Source organism: Ranitomeya imitator, chromosome 10 (genome assembly GCF_032444005.1).
Source record: "Ranitomeya imitator isolate aRanImi1 chromosome 10, aRanImi1.pri, whole genome shotgun sequence".
NCBI lineage: Eukaryota > Metazoa > Chordata > Amphibia > Anura > Dendrobatidae > Ranitomeya > Ranitomeya imitator.
In genome coordinates, this window is record NC_091291.1 from 9069240 (window position 1) to 9088550 (window position 19311).

Sequence of the window (19311 nt, forward strand, 5' to 3'; positions counted from 1 at the left end):
AAATCATAAAATACTCACCAAAACTCTTTGTGGATAGTCCCTGGTCAATGTGATGGTTTGATTGTAAACTTCCAAAGTCAAAGACTTTGTGTAAGAAGCAGTTTTGCTTCCTCTCCTTTCATTTTGGACTTTGACTTGAAAAGGCGTAAGGTTTGGATCCATCGAAGGACACAATCCAGTCAACTGATAGGCACATGTCCCCATGAAGTCATACCTCTTCCCGTCGAAGGTGGTATAGTGAGGATCTCCGCTGCTGATGCACGTGGAGAAGCTAACGGGATAACAATCCCGGACTCCATTTTTCAGCATACACCTTTCCGTGTCTTTGCATTTGTCATCGTTGCACACTACCAGGCCAAGGATGGGGTCGCAATTACAGCGAACGTTACACTTATCATCAGACCAGAACACTTGGTTGGGCTTGTAATAGTGGTCCTTGTAGATACAACCACAGCTGGCGACATCAATGCATTGTCCAGCGCTAGAAACGTATCCCTCGTCGCACTGGCATATTTCCCGGCAGGGCTCGGCGCATCGATCTGGAGAGCTTTTGTCCAAGCAGGTGGCCGGGCAAGCATTGCCACAGAATTCATAGTGACTATTCTCTTGACAATTCATATCTAGGCAAAGAACGAAACACATTTCGATTTAAACTCATAGTGACTATTTTGTAAGGCGAAATGACCACAAAAAAAAGTGAAAAATTGAGCTTACCACATCCTGTAATCTTTCTCCAGTCCGGGATGAGTATTCCCTGCTTTCGACACGCTGAAATGTAGGCTTCGAAAGCTTGACACAAGCCGAGACCATCATGACTGCAAACATCTTTGACGCAGTTGTTGAAGAACACGGTGGTGCTGACGTTGGCGTGGCATTCTCTGAAGGGTCCATCGTCGGCTTCAAGGCGACCGCAGAAGTCTTCTCCCTCGTAGAGGCTCTTCTGGGTCTCATTGCATTCGGCACAGCTTCCATGACAACTGTCCCAGCAGAACTGCTCGTCTTCATCGACTTTCCATGACTTCGCCCACTTAGTTATCACGGTCATCTGTACGTGGTCGGGAGTCACTTTGTCGTCTCGAAAGTTGCCGTTGAAGTTTCCGCACAGACCTCCAATGGTGGCGAAATAGCTGCTGGGAATTGTGATTTCTACGTGCCAGTTGTAATCGTATTCCACCTGGATGCCACCGGCCGTTTTCAGGACTGCGTATTCTCCGACGTGAGTGATGGTGAAGGACTCGCTAATGATGGGGAGATTTCTAATTTCGCCATTTATCTGAAAATTTACAAAAAATAAATTGTAGAAATTTATGGAACAAAGAACAGAAGATTCAGATCTCAACATAGATCTAACACCTCCTAATAAGGACGGAAAACAAGTTTGTGCAGCTCATAGAGGCAGTCTATTGTACAGCAGATAGAACTTCCTGTAGGCTATTTACCCTATTTGTTAATACATTGGAATTATTGGAATTTTACTTCTATAATTTGCATTTTCTTACTCCCATGTTACGCATGCGCCCTCATATACCTTTAAGTGAAATAAACATAAAGCAAGTCTGTGCAGCATATAGTTGCAGTCTGTTGTATAGCAGATATAACTTCCTGTAGCCTTTGCAGCCTAAACATTAATACATTGGGCATTTCCTTCTGTAACTTGCATCTACTTACTCCTATCCTGATTATCTCATAGAAAAAAGGATCTAAAGCAAGTCTATGCAGCACACTGAGGCAGAATATTCTATAGCAGATAGAACTTCCTGTAACTTCCTTAGTCTACATTGCATTTTTTTCTTCTCTAACTTGCATTTTGTTATTCGCATCTGTCACATCTTGCTTCTCACACCTCCCAATAAGAAAGACCTAAAACAAATCTGTGCAGCCTATAAAGGCAGTATACTGTATTGCATAGCTGTAATTTCTATAATCCACACATTAATATATTGTACTTTTTTCTCCATAACTTGCATCTTCTTAACGCCTTCTTTCACTTCCGGACTCCCTCACCCTTTAACAAAAGAGGACCTAAAACAAGACTGTGCAGTCTATATAGGCAGTATATTGTATAGCTGTAGTTTCTATAGACCACACATTAATATATTGGACATTTTCCTCTATAACTTACATCTTCTTAATGCCTTCAAGCACTTCTGGCCTCACTCACCCTTCAATAAAAGAAGACCTAAAACTAGACTGTGCAGCCTATATAGGCAGTATATTGTATAGCTGTAAGTTCTATAGACCGCACATTAATATTTTGGAGTTTTCCTTCTATAATTTGCATCTTCTTAATCACTTTCTGCACATGTCCAATCAGAAGGACCTAAAACCAGTCTGTGCAGCTTTTAGAGGCAGTCTATTGTATGGTACTAGTAATAGTCGCCCAGACATGAGTTACAAGTGAAGGACACTTACTCGCACTTGTCCAGGTTCGTCTTTGACAATGGAAATGTTGTGGTTGTATATAAAGATATTGATCAGCCTGACAGAAGAGGACGTTGGACTTCCTCTGTTGTCATTCTTCTCCTCGACCCGGAAATAGTCCAGGGTTATATCAGAGCCGACGTATTCCGCCAGGATATACGTGCAGGTGCCATGGAAGTCATAGTTGTAGCCGTCAAAGGTTGTGAAATGAGGGTCTCCCCAGGCCGTGCAAGAGCTTGAATAGTCAGGAACACAAACGCCAAGATTTCCCTCAGGGACCTCACAATGTTCTTGGTTTCTGCACGCAACTGATTTGCAAGGATCTAGAAAAAGAGGGGAAAAAAATGATTGATCGGGTAATGCTCCGTTCTATGGTGGTAATGCTCCGTTCTATGTTGGTAATGCTCCGTTCTATGTTGGTAATGCTCCGTTCTATGGTAGGATGGTGTAGGTCTCCCCGTAGTTTACGAAGATGACGACTAAGATCTTCAATATGTGGATCCTGGAATTCAAACTGAAAGATCTAATGAGAATTCGCACCATTATGTAACCAAAAGATGCCCAACCTTTATTAATACACTGGACCTTTCCCTCTCCGACAGTACAGATTTCATCAGAAGAACACCCGTATGGCTGGCAGTCCATCAAATGTCGAGAAGTACAAGTACAAGACTGGCTGCAGTCCTCCGAGATGATGGTTTCATTGACCTGACGAAGAGCAAAGACATCATTACAATCTCAAAAAACATGAACAATGTAACAATGTATTGAAAGACGAAGAGGGAGGAAAACAAAGGAGGAGACTCAGGAGGAGGAGGAAAAAGGAAAATGGGAGGAAAAGAGAAAATGAGGGGAGGAGAGGAAGGAAGATGGAAAACAGGGAGAAATAAAGAATTGAGAAAGAAGAAGGAAAAGGGGAGAAAAGAAGGAAAATGGGGAGAGAAGAAGGGAAATGAAAAGAGTAGATGGAAAATAGGGAGAAATAAAGAATTGAGAAAGAAGAAGGAAAAGGGGAGAAAATAAGGAAAATGAGGAGAGAAGGTAAATGAAAAGAACAGAGATAAAGAAAAAAGAAATGGGTGAAAAAATGAGAATAGTGGGAAAGGTAAGGAAAAAGGGTGAGTAAAAAAGAGAATGGGAAGAAGAAAGAAAGGGAAATGTGGAACATAGAAAACAAAGGAGGGATAAGGAAAGAGGGAGGAAAAGATAAGGAAAAGGATGAGTACAAGAAAGAGAATGGGAAGAATAAAGCAAAGAAGGGGAAGAAGAAAAAAAGGGAAATGGGGGGGGGCACAAAAATGAAGATGGAATATGAAGGAGAAGATAAAGAGAATTGGAAGAGGAGAAGGAAAAAGAAAAAGGAAAATGGGGGTAAGAAGAATGAGGAAGAAGAAAAATAATAAGGTTGTAGACAAAAAAAATGAGAGGCAGTAGAAACAAAGTGAGGAAAAGAAAGTGAACGAGGGAAAGAAACAGTTGGGACATTTAGAATGGAGAAAAAGAAAAGTAAAAAGAGGGGAGCAGGAGAATGGAGCAAAAGAAGAAGGAGAATAGGAGGAAAACAAGCAGAGGAGGAAGAAAAATGGAGGCTAATGGAAAGCGGAAGGGGAAGAAGAGAGAGGCAGACGAGTAAGGAGAATGGCAGAAGAATAAGAAGGAAATGGAATAAGAAGGAATGAGGAGGAAAAGAGGAGAAAGAAGATAATGGTGGAAAAATAAAAAGTACTACAATTCAGGAAAAGAAAAAGAGAATACAGTGAACGGAAAGAAAGAAAGAAAGAAAGAAAGAAAGAAAGAAAGAAAGAAAGAAAGAAAGAAAGAAAGAGAAAAGGAATTAAAGATTTGGAGAAGAAAAAATAAATGAAGATGGAGAGGAAGAAAATTGAAGTAAGAAGGATGAGGAGCATGAGCGGGTGGAGCACTGGGTGGTGTGTGTAGTCCTTTCCATGATCCTATCAGAACATATTATTTTATGATCATGTGAGTAACAATGTAGCACTTCACCCTGTAGAAGGTGGAGTTTAGGATGCATCGGTCACACAGATCTGGAGTCACGCAGAGATTGTTTTGGAATAAATATCCGGTGTCACATTGGCAGCCCTCTGCGCAGGTTGTCGGGCAGCTGGTAATGTCATAGAGGGAAGAGCAACTGGTGGAACAAACGTCGGCACAAAGCTCATAATGGCTGTTCTCCTGGGAGCAGGTGTATGCTGGAAACATCGGAACAGATACATGTCAGACAATGGACATCACACATATTCCAGTTCTTAAGTTAAGTGCAATATACAGGACGGAATTATTAGAAAGGCACTTGACTCTCTACGTGAGTGTTCGCCAACTCCGGTCCTCAAGAGCCACCAACAGGTCATGTTTTCAGGATTTCCTTAGTATTGTACAGGTGATTGAATTCTTGCCTGTCCAGGTGATGCAATTATCACCTGGGCAATGCAAAGGAAATCCTGAAAACATGACCTGTTGGTGGCTCTTGAGGACTGGAATTGGGGAACACTGCTCTACGTCATTGGAAGAGTAGGAGACTTCAACCCTATCAAGACAAAGTCTAATGTTCAGTGGAGATGATTGCCCAGTAGTAGTAGTAGTTTAAAGTCTACCTGTGTCACATGAATTGTCCTCTTTCTGCACAGGATGGCCCTATGACATCTTAGGGCCCTCCTGTGGGGAGCTGCAGACATCCTTCACCATAGATACGAGCGGTGAACCCTACTTTTTTGCTGACCTCAATCCAAACCTACAGTAGTGTCAATAACTGTAAATGATACCTGACCGGATAATTTTTGCTGATTTCTACCTATTGTTGGTGATTTTGTTTGATCAATCAATATCACGTAAACTTTTTGGTCTTGGGACAGGACAATTTTTTTACCAAATGGTCTATATATCTATACATTGGATAATATTGGAGCAGTATGACTATCTTGGGAATAAAACAGGAATTTTCTGCTATAATTATTCATTAGCGAGCTCCTGCTTACCAGAAACGATATGGATGGTGAATTACAAGGGTGGACCTTCATTCTCATGTATTCTTCTTGGACCATGATCTTTACGGAATATGTAAAAATTGTAACATGTACTTACGGCAAAAACTTTGTGTCCTCCATGGCTTTATAGCAACATCCGCAGCCTGACAAACTTTGGCATAGCCTTGAAGCATGGTACAAAGTTCTCCAGTTTTTGAGCAAAGAGCATTGATACAGCTCTTCAGGTAGGCTGTTGGGTCAATTGTTTGGTGACACGGTGAGAATGGACCACTTGGAGAAGTCAGAATACCGCAGAAGTTTTCCCCAGCGAACTCTTTCCGTGCTAGCCTGGGACAGTCAGCACAAAGCTGGTCATCTCCAGAGCAGACTTCATTTGTAGTGCAGAAGTCTTCTTCTTCCTTCCAAGATTCGGCAAATGACACAGCATCGCAATTACGAGGACTAAACTCATCCTTAGGGTCATCGTTGTAGTTTCCGCACAGACCACAAGTCTGTGTGTGATAGTTTCCTGGCACTGTTACATGAATGGCATTGTCTGAAGTAATGACCAAGCCAAAGTCAGTTTTAAGGACAAGTCCTCCACCCTGATAATCAGCTCTGAATTGATTGGCCTCCACCACAAATGGGACATTTCGAAGAATATTGTTTACCTGAGCAAAAGAAAACAAGGAAATGGATCACCAGATTATTAATGCCAGAAGGCTTGTTCTTCCATCGAAGCAGAAGTGACCCAACCCTATCTGTTCTTGGACATATGAAGAGGTTCTGCTCATTGGAAAACATTGAACAAACACATTGAGACATCCGAGAAAAACAGAGGGAAATGATGGTCCTCTAGAGAAGAATTCGTCTTAATGAAGAGGTCCAAAGTCTGGTCTATATCAGGGACAGCGTTCTTTCCTTTTGGAAATGTCCCAACTCATTCAACTATATTGGGAATCCATCGGTTCAAACCCATGATTTATATAAATTTTGGTGGGACCTCCACTTATGAAGATGATGGAGATGCGGTGACCTTTGTTGGCTGAATCCCGGTTAATAGAGTCCATTGAACTCAACGAAAAGGTGGAGGCACCCGCTTGCTTCTCTCTCCATTGAGCCAAGAGAAGCAATGACAGGAATTTGCTAATAGAGTACCACCAGATATTGTTCTTTATTGATGAGCGAATATGCCAAAATGTGGAATCGGCAGTTCATTCAAATTTGGGAAGGAACCCAAAATTATACAAAAATTATACTCACCCAACTCTACCACCAAGTAGCCACTCATTAGTCCAGCATCATTGGTCTCATTTTCATTGGGCATCTTCAGGTCCTTCCAGTGGCCACCATTTTTGCTTCTCCTATGCAGCAACGTTATGACATTGCATGACACCAAAGATAGCCAAATGAAGATCACTGCAGGGGCTGGACTGAAGGGGTTGTGTTTTTTTACCAAATACTGGCGGTCAGTCACTAGTTTGCTGTTTTTGTGTGAATATAATTTTAGAAAATTCAGACTAAATAATCACAATCTGTAATTCAAGGCATACTCGATTTGCCTTCACTATTCACTTATCGCTACCGTTCTTCTCACAGTTGAGGTTCCAAAAAAAAAACAGAAATGCTTAAGAAGGAAATTTTTGCTTTATAAATAGTAAAAATTAAAGGTCTTACCAAAATTTTGTTTTCAGCTCCTTGGAAGATGGTGACAGTATAGTTGTAGACTTCGAGTACGAGTTTTTTGCTGATGGAAAAGGAGCCGTCTATGTTCCTGATTCGGATCACGTAAGGAGTCAAGTTTGACCCCTCGGTCAAGCAAGTCTTCGATAATATATAAGAGCAGTTTCCATTGAAATCATATCCAAAATTATCAAATGTATTAAAGGTCGTTCTGCCAATGGCGGAGCACGTGGCACTTCCCACGGGATTGCAGCTTTGTATCCCGTTGACAATGCTACATTCTTCATATGGGCCACAGGAGGTTGGCATGCAGGTGACAATCCCTCCACCGTTGCAGGTGCATTTATTCTCACATGTGTTTTCTGGATAGAAGATGTCCCCGGGCTTGTAATAAAGGTTGTTGTAGAGACATCCGCACTGGGACAGGGGCACACACTCTGTACCACTGAGGACATAGCCCTTCTCACATTCACAGCCTTCTCTGCAGGTGGAGTCACATTTCGAGGACATTGATAAAGAGAGACAGGTGGAAGGACAGCCACTGACGCAAATGTTGTATCCGCTGTTCAGGGGGCAGGTCATCGCTGCAAAGGAAACAAGTTTGAGAATTGCAGCATATTGTTGTTGCATTTGTTTTCTTTTACATTTTTCAGTTTTATCCTATATAGAATCGGTCAAGGGTGGACATACCATTGATACAACCTGTGCAACCACAACGGAGCCCAAGAGGAAAGAGGGTAACCACTGCCTTTTTCTTTATGTATCTTTACCTGGAATCGGTCAAGTGTCTACGCAAATAAATAGCTGCAACATCTAGTGTTGGAACTGATGGCACATGGCAGAGTCATGGGCATCAGGTAACATAGTAACATAGTAACATAGTTAGTAAGGCCGAAAAAAGACATTTGTCCATCCAGTTCAGCCTATATTCCATCATAATAAATAAATACCCAGATCTACGTCCTTCTACAGAACCTAATAATTGTATGATACAATATTGTTCTGCTCCAGGAAGACATCCAGGCCTCTCTTGAACCCCTCGACTGAGTTCGCCATCACCACCTCCTCAGGCAAGCAATTCCAGATTCTCACTGCCCTAACAGTAAAGAATCCTCTTCTATGTTGGTGGAAAAACCTTCTCTCCTCCAGACGCAAAGAATGCCCCCTTGTGCCCGTCACCTTCCTTGGTATAAACAGATCCTCAGCGAGATATTTGTATTGTCCCCTTATATACTTATACATGGTTATTAGATCGCCCCTCAGTCGTCTTTTTTCTAGACTAAATAATCCTAATTTCGCTAATCTATCTGGGTATTGTAGTTCTCCCATCCCCTTTATTAATTTTGTTGCCCTCCTTTGTACTCTCTCTAGTTCCATTATATCCTTGCTGAGCACCGGTGCCCAAAACTGGACACAGTACTCCATGTGCGGTCTAACTAGGGATTTGTACAGAGGCAGTATAATGCTCTCATCATGTGTATCCAGACCTCTTTTAATGCACCCCATGATCCTGTTTGCCTTGGCAGCTGCTGCCTGGCACTGGCTGCTCCAGGTAAGTTTATCATTAACTAGGATCCCCAAGTCCTTCTCCCTGTCAGATTTACCCAGTGGTTTCCCGTTCAGTGTGTAATGGTGATATTGATTCCCTCTTCCCTCTTTATGGTTGCTCTGTGGCCTCATACCATGGTATCATGATATGTTTGCGTGTTGCCACTAGTTGTCCCATGGTGGCACTATATTTTGGAAGTATTCTTCTCTCTCTCCATTGGAACATCTAGGTGTCCTTATCAAAGCAGAAGCAATCGAAGGATACATTATGGTCTAATGTGGATATCATATTATGGCTATGTATTTTGTGATGTTTCTGATTTTCTGATGCTGAAACCATGGCCAACTCCAGACTCATGATAAGACCCTCGTTATCCCACCTTGACATGACAATCATGTTTACTTAGCGGCCTCCTAAGCTCAATGGGTCAAAGCAATAATGGACATCCCTGTACTGTCGATGCTGTATGAGATGTGTTTGCCCAGGTAGAGTATGCTAGCGCTGACCCCATTACTAGGTTACTTGGTTGGTTTTTGGAAATAACATCTTGAGAACTACAGTCATTGGTCATGAATATACTTACGACAGATGTCCGATCTCCATTCATAGATGACAGCGCCAACGTCCTGACACGAGGCAGCATAGCCGGTCAATAGCCTACAGATGAGATCCTGCCTTTCACCGTATGCACACATGTCATAAACACAGTCCTTAAAGTAAGATACGGGATCAATTTTGGAATGGCAATTTCTGAAAGGACCCTTCGGGTCGAGCACCATGCCGCACTCCTTCAGGTTTTTCTTTTGCTCGCCTTCTAGCTTTAGAAGATTGGTGCAATTACCTCCGCTGACGATTTTGCATTGGTCAGCATTTTCTCCTTCTCTCCAACTATGACCAAACAAAGGAACATCAGGCTGAACTTTTCCATCTCGATCAATTAGCTCATCTGTAGAAACGTTATTGAAGTTTCCGCAGAGGCCGCATACGGATCCAAAATATATCGAGGGAAGAGTCACTCCGACTCGTGCCTCCCAGTCGAATGTCACACGGATTCCGATGTTGGTCTGAATAATGCATTGTCTACCTGACTGGAAGATGTCGATATTACCAAGTTTTTGTCTCATTGCCAGTGGAAGATTGGACTTTAATTTATCCACCTAAAACGAAAAACAATCATTTTAGCTCCTAGCGTTAGCCGATGTGGAGACATGTAGAATGAGCTCATTCCAATTCTTCCAATAAATTGAGTACATTTTTTTGAATAATTGTCGAAAATTAGGGAGCAAAAATTTGGGATTTTTTTCTTTAGTCGTGTTCATTCTTTGTGTCTATTGTTTCTAGTTGTGTTACTGATACCCAAAGACGTGTAATCGACAGACATTCTAGTTTTTGGAATTATTTAATTCTAGGAAGTTGCGGGTCTAGAATCTATTGATATGACCGTAACTATGAACTTGTACTCACCAAAACTGCTGCTGGGTTGTCTCTACGGACTTGGATTTCTATTCCAAATATCTTGAAGATGACGACGGTGGTATAAGAGACGACAAGACTTCCTTGGTTTTCGTTGCGTACGACGATTTGAAAATCAGTTAGACCTTTATTGCTATTACAGAGCCCGGACAGCAAGTAATCGCAAGCTCCCTGGAAGTCATAATGGAGGCCATCAAAGGTGACATAGTGAGGGTCTCCTGAAGCTGAGCAAGTGGCGTAACTGAGTGGATAGCAATCTTGGATTCCATCCTTGACCGAACAACTCTCTCCTTTCGGGCACTTGGTACTGGCACACTCGACTTTACGAGTGGATGGATTGCAGACACATTTTTTTTGGCAGGTGGTATCATTCCAAAATGAGTCACCTGGATTCATCAGACGGCCTTGGTAAGAGCAGCCACAGTTTTCCTTTGGTTGACACGTTCCTTCGATCAGGACGAATCCTTGGTTACACTCACAGGTTTCGATACAAGGCTGGCTGCAGTTGGATGGAGCTTTCTGATTCTGGCACGTAGCTGGGCAAGCACTTCCACATGAGTTATATGTACTGTTTCCAGGACAATCCATAGCTGGGGATAAAAAAAATAAAAAATGTTATTGTTAATAATATCAATTTGAGGAATAGTTAAAGAAAGACTAATACAATTTTGTCCATAATGACCTTAACATACATGGCTATGGGCAACTATTTTTTGTGTTGTCACACACGGACTATAATTTTTATTTGGTATATTATGGCTTCATCTACCTATTTCTATGACTGAGCTGAGAGCTGTGATGTCCTCTCACTTTCCAGAGTACCCACCACTGTCTTCCCTGCCTTGGCTTTTATACAGGCTTACGTAGTTCTTCTTCATTCACTGTCTATATTACGATAGCATATAATTTAATTGCGGCTGCGCCTGATTTCATGTGAGCCCTTTATGGCTTGTGCGTTGTGTAAAATGGCGACTTGCGGGTTTTTTTTTTACCAATTTACGCAAATTGTTTGAACTTGCCTTGCCCTAGCAAATTTACTTAATTTTGAAACAAATTTAATTTGCACCAGATCAATCTTCTCATCTCTAGTTACCTACAATAAGAAGATGTCAGGGTTCTACTTACGACAGTTGCTTATAGTTCTCCATTCACCGACTTGTATGCCTTCCCTGGCACAGGCATCGCTGTAGGTCTTCAATGTCTGGCACAAAATCTGAAGGTAACCATCGTTGAGGCACATATCAAAGATACAGTTCTCCCGGTACATGCTGGGATTAATAGTATTATGGCAAATTTTAAAAGGTCCTGGATTCTGGGTGAGGATGCCACAAAACTGACTGTTTCCGTAGAGCTTCTTTTTGTCTGTCGTGCAGGTCACGCAGTCTCCATTGCAGTCATCGTGGCAGCTTGGATCGCTGGTTTCCTCAACTTTCCAAAGTTTTCCATAATTGATTGGGGTTAAAGTCGCTCCTTCTTTGGAGAGGTCGTCGTTTGGGTTATCGTTGTAATTTCCGCATAGACCACAAACGGCTTTATAGAAACTGCTGGGGACGCTGATCTTCAAGAGGATGTTCCAGTCGTAGAGGACCTTGAGCTTAAAATCCGTCTCAAGAATTAAGGAAGTTCCACTTTGGGATAAAATCAACTTGCCGCCATTTAGTTTAATCGGAAGCTGAACTTTTTGATTATTTACCTATAAAATATAGAAAACATAGGAAATCTATGATGAGGGAAACCAAGGCTGAATTATTTAGGGAACCATTCCATGCTTCTTGATGGCCAAGAAGAGTTGGCCATCAATGTGACTCTATTTTTAAAGTGGTTTTCCAAAATTAAAAAAATCATGGTTGCTCTTTTTCAAAAACCTTTTCATAGGCTAGGTGAAATGAATGGGTCTGAGCTGCAAACCGTACAGGAAGAAAGTAAGCCCTGTTTTCCTAATCCAGGACAACCCCTTTAAGTCTTAAGGTTCCCATACACCATTCAATCTCTTTTGATCTCAAGGGACATAAGTGAACATCAGGTGTAACCAGCTGTGGCTTGTGGCTTTCTCTCTTCTCCATATCGAGAGTTGGCCAAACCGAGCATGCATGTTCAAGGGGTGAGAAAGAAAAGCTGTTGGCCATACGAGCATTCGGCTGACAGATATTAAAGATGAATGGGCATTTTAAAGGAGTCACTTGCGGTGAGGGCGGTGGATAGAGCGGTGGATAGGTAGCACTACCTCTTATATGTGAAAGGGGTTACTTTCTGGTGAAACAGAGACTTCCACCATATATTTGCTTTGGGGCCACCATCAACCTTAATCCAGCCCTGGAGGTGATGTTTTTAGTTTATGGGGACATCCTGTATATTACTGAATCAAAAGGTTTCAGAAAGTGCTGAAGATAAATTTTATATTTAGAAAACTTAGCATATTCTTTCCGATGGGACATAGGTGATTGCCGCACTGTTCGGTGAAATATCAGGCACTTACCCTCACTACTCCAAATTCCGACCTGACACCAACAATACTATAATTGTAGACCAGGATGGTGGGGACATAGGTGATTGCCCCACTGTTCGGTGAAATATCAATCACTTACCCTCACTACTCCAAATTCCGACCTGACACCAACGATAGTATAATTGTAGACCTGGATAGTGGCCGATTTAAGGTACGATACTTTAGATGAACCTCGGTTTTCATTTTGAGTCTCAACATTAAAGAATGGAAGGTCGGCATTACAGGTTTTGGCCATCGTGTACGAGCAGGTTCCTTGGAAATCATAATATTTTGCATCAAATGTGCGGTAATGGGGGTCTCCCCATGCCCAGCATATGTCTTCTTTGATTGATTGGCATTTGGCTTTACCGCGTTCGATTTTGCAAACTTCTTTTGTCCTGCATTGGACTTGGCTGCACGATGGTCGGGAGGAACCTAAGTAATGAAATTAAATGTTCTGTGTTATATTCAAAACGAAAATTTTAATTCCAAGTTTATTTATTACAATGTAACAAAATCATTTAACCATCGAAATGCAACTCTGTACGTCTGCAAAAAAAGGAAAGATCTACTGGTAGATGAGAAGCCAACTTCCTCCATCTTTGATGTCAACTTACCAGCAATGCAAGTTGCCATCTCTCCAAATGAACTTAAGTTCGGCATCCCATAAACACTTAGAAAAAATTGACTTTTGCTGCTTTCGAATACATTTTGCTTAGATTTTGAAGTCACTTGGTACTCTCCCCAGGAATATTCACTTCCTTGGATCGTCTTCCAGTTGACGCCCTCCAAAGAAGCTTTGTTCACGGTTATGCTATTAAGATCAGAAGTCTTAGCCACAAGAATGGCGTCGTTACTAAAATCTTTCAGAGTTTGGAATGAAGTACAAAATGAGGTCACATCTGGGACGGTCATTAGAATGGTGTTATAATTTGCCGATCCTTTGCTGCCACCGGTACAGTAATACATGACTTGGATGCCTTCTGTTGCATTGATGAAAAGTGGAGTATCCGGCTTGAGTTCAAGTTCCAAGACTTTTCCAGCATCTAGTTCTTCACTTTTCTTCAGGGATCCAGCTTGATAGCTCACTAGCGTGTTCTCCGTGGCAGCTGTAACATACACCAGATCATACTTGGTCTGGAATGATACAGTTGGTATGAAGAACGTTAACCCCCAAATAAAGGTGGGCTGCAGCTGTTCGTAGACATGGTTGCACTTGGTGAACTTCTGGGCACAGGTGTGACCACTTAGGACTGCAACTTCGTTGTCTGACACAACTCTGGTGCCACTCAGATCATCTTCACTTTGGAACTGGATAACTTCAGAGCCTTGAAGTTTAACTACGAATGACTTCCCTTTGGTGTAGATTTTTCCCAAATAGGTCAATGTACCCGTAGGATATATGGCTATTGTTGCAGGTTCTTTTGTGATGATAGCAAACTCTTTAGAAGATCCCTCGGGTGGAGTAACAATGTAATATTCAGTCCCCAACTCCTATAGAGAAACAATGAAAAAATAAAACAATTATTTCAAAGCTAACCAAACAGCAATCATGCACGGTGGTAGACACTCCAGGAAATACTTCGTTTGGACAAATGTGGAGCTTCATTGACTAAAGGTGGACATACTGTATGTTCAAGATTGGTGTCATCAGATGATGTTATACACATATATGCTTGACTGAGTATTTATGCAGGTCCCCAATATTGGGAATCTAATGCAGGCACCTTGTATTTCAGTGGAGGGATCTAGAGGACAAGTCTTATCCCTCCGTTAAGTGCTGAGAAAGCCATTACAACCATTTAAGCATCAGGGCTCTGATAAGATTGCCCTTTTGCAGCTCTTTTATATGGTCCATTCGTGTATTGAATGATTCACAGAGTGAGAGCTTGGAGAAAAGACTTGAAGAAATAAACTTCTTCAACTTTATTAAATCTTGACATCGTTGGAACATGCTCGAGAGGTGGAGATTAAATGACCAAGTGTGTAAGAGCAAGATGACTAAAGATACACCACACAGGAGGTCTAGAGATCTGGATCTCGGATGTTTGTTGAAAGGTTTAGTGAAAATTTGTACTATGAGATGAAGGAAACAAAGACAGAATAGAGGCGACCAAAGAAGAAATGGTCAACAATAGAAGTTAAGGTGGAATAAGGACCTTCAGAAATAGACTTGCGGCAACTCCAAGAATGTCCCATTCATTATGGAAAGAAATAATGTAGTAAAAAACTTTTTGGGCTCAAAAAAGTGAAGGAGAAATGATCCAGCATGTAGGAGCAAGATGACTACAGCACAAAACGTCAAAAGATGAACCTAGGATGCTTTTGAAAAGTCTAGCGAAACTATGTTCTGCAAGGTGAAGAAAAGGAAGCCAGAGTAGATGTGGTTAAAGAAGAAACAGCCAACATTAGGAGCTAGAGAAGAAAAAGGACCTTCAAAAATAGACCCAAGGCAATGTGAAGAATGTCCCATTTATTGTGGAAAGAGGAAATTTAGTTAAAAACTTTTTTAGCATAGTTTGGCCATGCTCAAAAAGTCAAGGAGAAATGATCAAGTGTGGAAGAGGAAGATGACTGCAGGTAGAGCATGGAAGTTCTGGAGATGAACCTAAGATGTTTTTGTAAGGTCTGGATAAAATATCTTCTACTAGGTGGAGAAAAGGAAGATGGAGTAGAGGTGGTCAAAGAAGGAACTGCCAACATTAGGAGATAGAGAAGAAAAAGGACCTTCAAAAATAGACCGAAGGCAATGTGAAAAATGTCCCATTTATTGCGGAAAGAGGAAATTTAGTCAAAAACTTTTTTAGCATAGTTTGGCCATGCTCAAAAAGTCAAGGAGAAATGATCAAGTGTGGAAGAGGAGGATGACTACAGGTAGAGCATGGAAGTTCTGGAGATGAACCTAAGATGTTTTTGTAAGGTCTGGATAAAATATCTTCTACTAGGTGGAGAAAAGGAAGATGGAGTAGAGGTGGTCAAAGAAGGAACTGCCAACATTAGGAGATAGAGAAGAAAAAGGACCTTCAAAAATAGACCGAAGGCAATGTGAAAAATGTCCCATTTATTGCGGAAAGAGGAAATTTAGTCAAAAACTTTTTTAGCATAGTTTGGCCATGCTCAAAAAGTCAAGGAGAAATGATCAAGTGTGGAAGAGGAGGATGACTACAGGTAGAGCATGGAAGTTCTGGAGATGAACCTAAGATGTTTTTGTAAGGTCTGGATAAAATATCTTCTACTAGGTGGAGAAAAGGAAGATGGAGTAGAGGTGGTCAAAGAAGGAACTGCCAACATTAGGAGTTAGATGAGGAGAAGGACCTTGAGAAATTAGACCTGAGGTAATGCAAAGAGTGTCCAATTGGTCATGGAAAAAAATAAATTTTAGTGAAAAAATTTTCATCATATTTTTGAAACAGATTTGAATAGAAATGTCATACCGATAGAGGTAGTAAAGATGCAGTGTCTGCACTCTGACCCTTGGAATTTATGGAGATCACCGACACTGGGTTATTGGAGTTGACGTACACAACGTAGTTGGAAGTCCCGGAATCCGCCAGTTGGATCCGAGCTGGAAGCTGAATGATGGTTTCCTCCAGTTTATCTAAGGTGAGCTTCGGATTGAACGTAGATCGACTGATTGAATTAATTGTGACGCTGACCGTGGTAGAGTCTTGTAAGGCCGTGACGGAAAGACTGAGGCTGGAATCGCCAGAACCTTTGTTCTGCATGAAAGCCGTAATGAACTCTGTTCCTGGCACGCCGGCCGTGCCGAGAGCTGGTGGAGAGGAAAAAAAAGAATGAAAAAAAAAGTGTAAAATAATAGCAAATAAATGATGATACGTCATTTTTTAATACTTTTTTCTTCGTGGGGTTCTCCATTTTTATGAGTCTTGTTCCGTCATTTTATAAGAAATCACTATGGAAACGGTTTCATATTTTCTCTTGTTATATGACATGTCAGGAAAGGTTTGAAGTGTTATCAGCACATTCCAGCACTGGTAAAGGGTTGGGTAAAAGATGTCACTAAATGTTTAATGACCCTTAAACTGCATAAAGGAGTCAGCAAACAAAGCATGGAACCCATAAAAAAAACCCCAGAAAAGACCAGAATAATAGCAGCGACCTGCGGAGCGGCGCCGGGAACTCCCTGTGTGTCAATAAGGGGACAAAGGGACAAAAATAGAAGAAAACTGATAAATCGCAGCAAACATTCAGCTGTTAGATGCTATAAGGAGAGCTGATCTGAAGCAACATTTACTTCTTGTATAAAGAATCCGTGCATCTATTGTATGGAATGTATCGATATTATCTGCAGCACTTTACTGATCGCTCCGCCGCGCACGCCTCCGCTATGTGTGTAAGAGGCGTCAGCGATCTCAGCGGCCGGCGGAATGTAAGGTGTGGCGGGATCCATCTACCTAGGAGCTATGGCGCCATTCTGCACCGGATTCACTCGCCCCCTACACAGCGCTGCGTTCTCTGCCATCCGGCAATCAGTGCTGATGAAGGGTTAAACACACCGGAATGTTCATTTGTGGATCTGTCACACATTTATACAGTTCTGAGTGCGAAGTTTATTGCTACTATTAGATTACGGGTTGGAGACCTACATGGGCAGCGGAATCGCTCATCGGGAAGGCCGGATATTCCTCTTCCATGTATCTATCATCTACCTATTTATTATCTATCTATTATCTATCATCTATCTGTTATATATCTATTATCTATCTATCTATCTATCTATCTATCTATCTATCATCTATCTATCTATTATCTATCTATCTATTATCTATCTATCTATCTATCTATCTATCTGTTATCTATCTATTATCTATTATCTATCATCTATCTGTTATCTATCTATTATCTGTCTATCTATCTATCTATCTATCTATCTATTATCTATTTATCTATCTATCTATTATCTATCTATCTATTATCTATCTATCTATTATCTATCTATCTATCATCTATCTATCTATTATCTATCTATATATCTATTATCTATCGATCTATCTATCTATCTATCTATCTATCTATTATCTATCTATCTATCTATTATCTATTATCTATCTATCTATCTATCTATCTATCTATTATCTATCATCTATCTATTATCTATCTATTATCTATCTATCTATCTATTATCTATCTATCTATCTATTATCTATCTATTATCTATCTATTATCTATCTATTATCTATCTATCTATCTATTATCTATTGATCTATCTATCTATCTATCTATCTATCTATTATCTATCATCTATCTATTATCTATCTATTATCTATCTATCTATCTATTATCTATCTATTATCTATCTATCTATCTATTATCTATCTATCTATTATCTATTGATCTATCTATCTATCTATCTATCTATTATCTATCTATCTATCTATTATCTATCTATCTATTATCTATCTATCTATCTATTATCTATTGATCTATCTATCTATCTATCTATCTATTATCTATCTATTATCTATCTATCTATCTATTATCTATCTATCTATCTATCTATTATCTATTGATCTATCTATCTATCTATCTATCTATCTATCTATCTATCTATATATCTATCTATCTATCTATCTATTATCTATCATCTATCTATTATCTATCTATCTATCTATCTATTATCTATCTATCTATCTATTATCTATCTATCTATCTATCTATCTATCTATCTATCTATCTATTATCTATGATCTATTATCTATCTATCTATCTATCTATCTATTATCTATCTATTACACTGGTCAACAGCATTTTTGATGCCAAAGATATTTCATCGAATTTAGGGTAACTTTGGGGTGCTGATTCTGAATATGTCATCAGTTTTGCCAGATTGGCTCAAGTTTTTGAGATTTTTGGTATCTTATTTATAGCACTTGTTGGTAAATGCGACGCATCATCTCATTAATTTCTTTGGATTAGTACTTGAACTGAGCAGTTCTCAATATAGTTTTGTGTTAATTAGTGTTCTAAAAGTTTGTTCATAGCTTGATTTTTGCACTAACTTTATGTTGTTGTCTGTTTTCCAGTGAAAAGCATGAACTCATCAAGAAGAAGTTGTCTTAACGATCCAGACTCATTCTGTTACATTTGTGGTGAATACACACTTCATCATCATCAGGTGGGGGAAGGTCAGGTAACATGGTAAACACAGGTACAGGCACATCTTCACAATGAGGGACAGGCCTTCTTGCAGATTCCATGTTAGGATACTCCCATTTTCGTTTCTTATGCTTATTGAATCCTTGCACTTGCACTGCACAGAAATAACAGTCATCATGATGATTTTTTTGCTCTCTCCACACCATTGGAACACCAAATTTGAAGCTTTTTCTTTGTCCTTTGCTCCATTTGCGTAACAATTCGATACATGCTTTGCACACTATGTGTGGTGCCCAAAACTTGTCTTGGTCCCCAAGCATAACCCCAAAATAGGCAAAATACACTTTTTTTTACGAAGTCTGTTATGTTTCTTCTATGTTTTGGCAGTGTGTATTCACCACAAATGTAACAGAATGAGTCTGGATCGTTAAGACAACTTCTTCTTGATGAGTTCATGCTTTTCACTGGAAAACAGACAACAACATAAAGTTAGTGCAAAAATCAAGCTATGAACAAACTTTTAGAACACTAATTAACACAAAACTATATTGAGAACTGCTCAGTTCAAGTACTAATCCAAAGAAATTAATGAGATGATGCGT

The 19311-nt window shown here is 40.4% G+C and overlaps 1 protein-coding gene across 1 annotated transcript in view; it reads right to left on the reverse strand.

The window, feature by feature from the left end:
* Positions 1 to 19311, reverse strand: part of LOC138651619 (IgGFc-binding protein-like) — a 46716-nt gene that overhangs the window by 7821 nt on the left and 19584 nt on the right. The window contains exons 3-15 of the mRNA XM_069741939.1: positions 16027 to 16364; positions 13210 to 14086; positions 12693 to 13027; positions 11233 to 11800; positions 10099 to 10697; positions 9218 to 9791; positions 7080 to 7669; positions 5521 to 6073; positions 4426 to 4631; positions 2988 to 3129; positions 2413 to 2744; positions 715 to 1273; positions 19 to 620 (exon numbers count right to left, since the gene is read on the reverse strand). Of these exons, the coding sequence (XP_069598040.1) occupies positions 19 to 620; positions 715 to 1273; positions 2413 to 2744; positions 2988 to 3129; positions 4426 to 4631; positions 5521 to 6073; positions 7080 to 7669; positions 9218 to 9791; positions 10099 to 10697; positions 11233 to 11800; positions 12693 to 13027; positions 13210 to 14086; positions 16027 to 16364 (6275 nt within the window). The remainder of the gene's footprint in view (positions 1 to 18; positions 621 to 714; positions 1274 to 2412; positions 2745 to 2987; positions 3130 to 4425; positions 4632 to 5520; positions 6074 to 7079; positions 7670 to 9217; positions 9792 to 10098; positions 10698 to 11232; positions 11801 to 12692; positions 13028 to 13209; positions 14087 to 16026; positions 16365 to 19311) is intronic.